At 65.3% G+C, this 6,000-nt stretch overlaps 2 protein-coding genes across 2 annotated transcripts in view; both read left to right on the top strand.

Annotated features, from left to right (window-relative positions):
* CNNM3 (cyclin and CBS domain divalent metal cation transport mediator 3) overlaps positions 1-6,000 on the top strand; it is a 330,211-nt gene that overhangs the window by 155,194 nt on the left and 169,017 nt on the right. The window lies entirely within an intron of this gene.
* Positions 1,242-3,818, top strand: LOC116830692 (E3 ubiquitin-protein ligase MARCHF5-like). Its single transcript, XM_032790321.2, has 5 exons — positions 1,242-1,479; positions 1,917-2,047; positions 2,325-2,508; positions 2,860-3,029; positions 3,491-3,818. The coding sequence occupies exons 1-5, from the start codon at positions 1,257-1,259 to the stop codon at positions 3,644-3,646; spliced, it is 864 nt and encodes a 287-aa protein (XP_032646212.1). The 5' UTR covers positions 1,242-1,256; the 3' UTR covers positions 3,647-3,818.

The following is a 6,000-nucleotide window of genomic DNA, read 5'->3' as shown; positions in this document are numbered from 1 at the left end:
GCCCCCCCGCGCCCGAGCCCGGCCCCTCCCGAGCCCCCTCCCCAAGGGCTGGAGCCGGCCCAGGGCCTGATTAACCTTTTATGGGCCCCGCACCAAACAGATTTGTGGGGGCGGTGGGGGTGTCGGTCCCCGGAGCGAGGGGCCGGCCAGGGGCAATGGGGGGGGTGAAGGGGGGGCGGCCCCACCCAGCCCAGGGCACTAGTTACAAACCGAGAGTTGCCAGATGCCCAGTGGCCTGCCTGGCCCTGTGCTGGCAGCATGTCCCTTCCCCTGGGGGGTGGCCCCAGGGCATGCCACACAGCCCCCTCCCCCAACCCAATACCAGAACCCCCCCCCCAATTCCCTATGGCCAGAGCCCCCCTGACCCTGCCAGAAATGCCCAGCGCCCTGCACAACACCACCCAGCCCCCCTGAACCGCCACTCCCTAGTGCCCCAACACACAGATCTTCCCCTCCTTATAGCCCAGTGACCCCCCCAGAGACGCACTCCCCCACCCCCTGCTTCCCGGCTGCACTCACCAGTGCAGCCAGGGCTGGTCCCGGGGCAGGGAATCACTCCAGCCCCTCAGGAGCGATGGGATCTGCCTGGCCAGGACCTGTCCTGGCCAGGCTCCTTCAGGACCCACTTGCCTGGAGGGGCCTAGCTAAGACCTGCCAGACTTCTGCACCAGTCCCAGGCAGCTCATTTCCGGGGAGACAGGCCAGGCCCCACAGGTGGTGGGAAGCAGAGAGGCCTGGAGCCAGAGGTGCCCTGGGCTCCGGCCAGGGGGCAGAGGGGAGCTGGCGGGTGGGGCCAGGGGGCAGAGGGTAGCCCTCTGCTGGTGGGTGAGCAGGCCGAGAGGAACAAGTGGCTGCCAGGGTCTCAGGACGCAGTGTGAGCAGAGCAGGCCGGGGCCCCTTCTGAGCATGGGGCCAGCTCCACAGAGCCACTGGTGCCATTGTAAACCCGGCACTGACCCGGCCCGATCTCCCTGCAGAATGTTCCCTTCCTGCCACCACCCCAGCCAGCCTCCCCCTTTGGCCTGGCTCTGGGGGCCCTTGGGACATGGGACAGGGCTGGGTCCCACCTGCCCTGCACCGAGCCTGGGCCCGGGCAGGATCCGGATAGGGGTGGGACTGAATGATGCTGGGGGGGAACCTGACAGTTAAGGGGTGCTGGATCCCCTAGGGATCCCCCTGCTCTGGGGTGGGGTGGCCCAGAGTTTGGCCCTGCCCTCCCTGGTCTGCATGGGTCCCTGGGGGCGCCTGGCTCCCTGATGCGCTCTTTGCTCTCCAGGCACTGCTGGGTCTGCTTCGCCACAGAGCACGAGGACCGGGCTGCCGAGTGGGTCTGCCCCTGCCGCTGCAAAGGCTCCACCAAATGGATCCACCAGGCCTGCCTGCAGCGCTGGCTGGACGAGAAGCAGAAGGGCAACAGCACGGGCAGCGTGAGCTGCCCGCAGTGTGGCACTGAGTACCGCATCGTCTTCCCCAAGCTGGGTGAGTGCGGCTGGGGGCCTGGGTCCATGAGCCCCTTTGGGTCCTGGCCAGGGCTTGGTTTGCCTGGGACCGTGACCAGGGGCACCAGGGGACGGGGTTGATGGGGCCAGTGGGTGTGAAGGAGTTAATGAGGGGCAGAGTGAGGGTGTCTGGAGAGGCTTTGCCTGGTGCACAGAGGTTGGCACAATGCCCTGGCATGTCCCTGGCTCCTGACCTTGTGCTCCACCCACTAGCCTGTGTGGCCTGTGAAATTCCTGGCTCTGGCCTGGTCTGGCCTGGTGGGGAAGGGCTGAGAGCCCTGGGATCCTGCCTGCGAGCAGGTGGGGGCAGCCCTCGTCCCTGAAGACTGTCTGGAGCCTCCTCCGTGGGCGGCTGTCCCAGGGAATGCAGGGGTGTGTCTGTACGTGGCGTGGCCTGAGTTTCTGATCTCCCTGCAGGGCCCCTGGTGTATTTCCTCCACCAGGTGGACCAGATCCTGTCCAGAGCCAGCCCCTTCGCCATGGCCGGCATCGTGGTGGGGACGGTGTACTGGTCGGCTGTCACCTATGGGGCCGTCACGGTGATGCAGGTAATGGTGATGCAGGTGGGGGTTCACCAAAGGTTCCGCCAGGCTCCAGAACAGAGGCAAGAACACTGGAGCGACTGCACCCGTGGGTGCTACTGGGTGCCAGGCTGGCTGTGTGGACGCACAGCTAGGGCTGTGCAGGTGGTGTGGGCAGGGTGCTGTTGGGAATTGGCCTGAGAAGTCAATGCGGTGCCCGTGCTGCGGGGGTGTGACTGGCCCGGCCAGCGCGGGGAGCCCAGCTCTCTGCATGCACTCTGAGCCACCTCCTCCCCCGCTGCAGGTGGTCGGCCATAAGAAGGGGCTGGATGTGATGGAGCGGGCAGACCCCCTCTTCCTGCTCATGGGACTGCCCACCATCCCCGTCATGCTGGTACTGGGTAGGCTGATCCGCTGGGAGGACTACGTGCTGCGTGTCTGGCGGAAGTACTCCAGCAAGCTGCAGGCCCTGCAGGCCCTGGTGCCAGGTGTGGGGCATCGCCGGTGGGGTGGATGGGGGCTCTGGGGCTGCCCTGGTGATGCTGGTGGGTGGGCAGGTTGGTGAGGGGTTGGGCATGGGTGCCACTCAGCTGAGGCAGGGGCAGGCTGGCAGCGAAGGGATTTGAGGGGGCAGAGCCGTGGGGGGAGGGAAAACTTGGCAGCAGCACTGTCAGCTGGTGGCCTGGCAGGGGGAGGAGAGACAGTGACAAGGGGCAGAGAGCTGGTGGGGGCAGACACTGGGGCCGAGGCAGGTGGTGTGGGGAGCCATTCAGGTCTGAGCCCCCCAGCTGGGTGGCAGTAACCAATCACTGCCTCAGTTTCCCTTCCCATTTCCCCAGGGATTGGGCGCCCAGTGCCCCCGGGGCCGCTGGCCGAGTCTCGCCCCCAGAGCGACCACCCGTCCCTCTCACGAACGCTGTGCGGGGCCCTGGTGTTCCCCACCGTCGCCAGCCTGGTGGGCAGGCTCCTCTTCCGGCGGGTGGACTCCAGCCTGCAGCGCACCATCCTGGTGAGTCCAGGGCCGGGCTGCGCCAGCCACTGCGAGGCGCCCATGTGGGGCACTGCCCAAGGCACCTGGGCTGAGTCTCCAGCAGCTGCGGCTCACGCCCTATGGCAGCTGGAGCCTCCCAGCCCGAGAACCCCAGACACAGGGAGTCCGAGCTCAGAAACCTCGGCAGTCTGTGATCTGCTCACTGCCATGGAAACAGCAGGCCAGCCTGGCACCACTGTCCACACTGTGCTTGTGGGAGCGCCGGTGCTGCAGGTCAGGAGTGGGGGGCACTGGCGGAGCTGAGTGGGGACTGGGCTAGCAGGGAGTGTGGATCAGGGCACCAGCAGAGCTCCAGGGGGGGGCCCTGTCCTTGGTGCTCATTGAGGGAAGGGAGCTAGCTGAGGGGCTGTGGTGCTTGGGATGCCCAGAGCCATAGGACTGGCACAGCAGCTGGCGTCATCTCCTCCCCTCCTCCGCAGGGCGGCATCACCTTTGTGGCCATCAAGGGGGTGCTCAAAGTCTACTTCAGACAGCAGCAGTACCTGCTCCAGGCCAACCGGCGCATCCTTGACTACCTGGAGCCAGGCCCCACGCCCCTGGACGAGGACAGCAGCACCGAGGGCAACCTCAGCTAGGCCTGGAGCCTGGCCCCTGCTCACAGCTCCTTGGCCTGTCGGGCCGTGCCCTGCAGTCACAGCCTGGGGACAGAGCCCTGCCCTGAGTCCCCCCATGGGAGGCTGTCTCCTGGCCCTGGCCCTGCCCCCTTTATAAATAGCCACTGGAAATACAAACCTTGTTTGAACAGCACAGGATGTGTCTGGGCATCGTTCCGGGGAGTGAGGGGTGTGTGTGTGTGTCTCCCTTCCCACCCGTGGGAGCTCCCTGATGCTGCGTGACTTGATCCTCTCCCTGTCTCCCACAGGCGTGTGGAGCTAGGAGCGTTGGCAAGAGGGCTACCCTGGGAACTTGGCCCCTCAGTGTCCCCTGGCCTGGGAGAGCCGTGAGCTGCTGGCCCCCGGGCCATGCAGATGTCCCCACAGTGTCTGGGCACCTGGCACCAGTCCGGTTAATGGCAGGGCTGGCGTTCTCCTTTTCCTCAGGCCTCATGGGCGCTTCCTGCGGCCGGGAAAGGGTTTTCTCTCCACCTCCCTGAGTGGGGACAGATCCGTCCCTGACCCCCCACGTCCCCAGAGCAGGGGTGCTCTGCCATGCGGGGTGAAATGTTGACCCCGCGGCCTCTGTACCAAGCTCCCTGGGGCTCTGGGGTGGAGCAGGGAATCGAACCTGGGACTGCTGCGTCCTAGACTGAGGCCCTGCCCCTGCTGCCCCCTCTGAGCTTTTGAGCTGACTCCCCCGGGCCCTGCAGCTGATGCAGGCCTGAGCCTGGATCGTCCTGGTGCCCGTGCTTTTGGCTGCCACCTTTCCTGGGAGCTTTGCCGCTGCTCAAGAGGTGCCACAACTGCTCGCTACGTTGGCTGCCCTGTTACCACTGGGGGAGCCCCCTGGCATTTCTCCCCTACTCCCCCAGCTGGATGGAGGTGTGAGCCAGGGCGGCGGAGCTGGGAACAGCCCCTTCCAGTAGCCCACAGACATCCGCTGAGGGGCCACAGGTGACTGGGCTGCCCTGCGTGAGCTCCCTTCACACCGTGGAGGTGGGTCTCAGCCCTGTGAGGCCGTGTCTGGGGGAGACTTCCTGGGGGCTTCGAGCAACCCACCGTGGGTGCCTGGCACAGAGAGCCCGGCGTGGAGCAGCTGTCAGGCTGTTCTGCTGGAGGTGCTGGGGAGCAGCGTACAAAGGGCTTTGCTGGCCAAGTGAGGGGAAATGCAGCCCCTGCGGGGTGGGGGGCAGCCGCCCCCGGCTGTGTCCAGGGGCTGAGCCCACTGGCCATGCATCAGTCCTAACCCAGGCCAGGGGGCCCCAGCATGGTGCCCTCTCCCAGGGGCGGGCAGCTTTTAATCCCTAGGCATGGGATGAGGTGGGGGGTGAGTCTCTGTCCTGCTCGCTGGGGTCAGGCTGGGTTCTGCGCCCCCTCATGGGTCTCACTCTTCCTCCAGGTTGAGCCCTCAGTGCCCCAACAGCTTTCCACAGCCCACGCTGAACTCCCACCTTCCCCCCACCCCCATGTCCTGTGTCCGCCAGTTGGGGAGATGCTGAGTGGTGGGTTCAGTTGTCAAGTTCAATGTCCCGAGTGTGGGATTTGCCATTGTCTGGAGTCTCCATGGCTATGGAGATCAGGCCCCCTAAGGACACCTGGGTGCCACTCACACCTGTGTCCTAGCCTGCCTCCAGAGCAAAGAGCCCTTCCCCCACTAGGGAACAGTGCAGCAGCTAGGGGAAACTGAGGCATACCGGCTTCATAAAAATGTTACAGAGAATTCTCACTTCCTCCCAGCCCCTGTCCTCCAGACTCTGCTGCCTCAGTCTGGGAGCTGAGAGGCTGCCCGGCAGTTCAGAATCCCTGGGGCATGAGGGGAGGGTGATCTGGGGGCCCCATAACACACCTGGCCCCTCTAAAGGGGCTTGGAGTCATGTCTCTGGGGTGGCATCACCTCTTCCTCTCCACTCACAGCACGGGACATGTTTCCCCCTCCGCTGGGGACAGTCGCCCTGAAGAGCCAGGGCTCTCCGCAGCAGGGGGCACTTGGGTGTGGTGGGATCCCATGGCAACGACTGTCCGTCCCGTTGCCACGCTGCCAGCCAGCTTTGAGCCCAGGGATGCCGGGTGGGGGAAAGGCCTATGTGCGATGCCAGCTGGCAGATTCATGGACCAGCCACTAGAGGGCACCGACGACCAGCGCGTGCCTAGTGCCAGTTCTGCTGGCACATGGGGTTCCCAGAACCTAGTGTGGTTACAGGTCAGAGACCTGCGCCCAGGCATTCCTGGGCAGGTCTGCTAGGAAACCAGCTCTTGATTTACTATGTCCAGGCCAGGGTGTCGTCCCAGGGGTTTGTTCCCCTCCCAGCCGATAGTTTGCATCCTAGTTTTAG

Source organism: Chelonoidis abingdonii, chromosome 2, assembly GCF_003597395.2.
Source record: "Chelonoidis abingdonii isolate Lonesome George chromosome 2, CheloAbing_2.0, whole genome shotgun sequence".
Classification (NCBI taxonomy): domain Eukaryota; kingdom Metazoa; phylum Chordata; order Testudines; family Testudinidae; genus Chelonoidis; species Chelonoidis abingdonii.
This window is presented reverse-complemented; position numbering and strand designations above follow the sequence as displayed.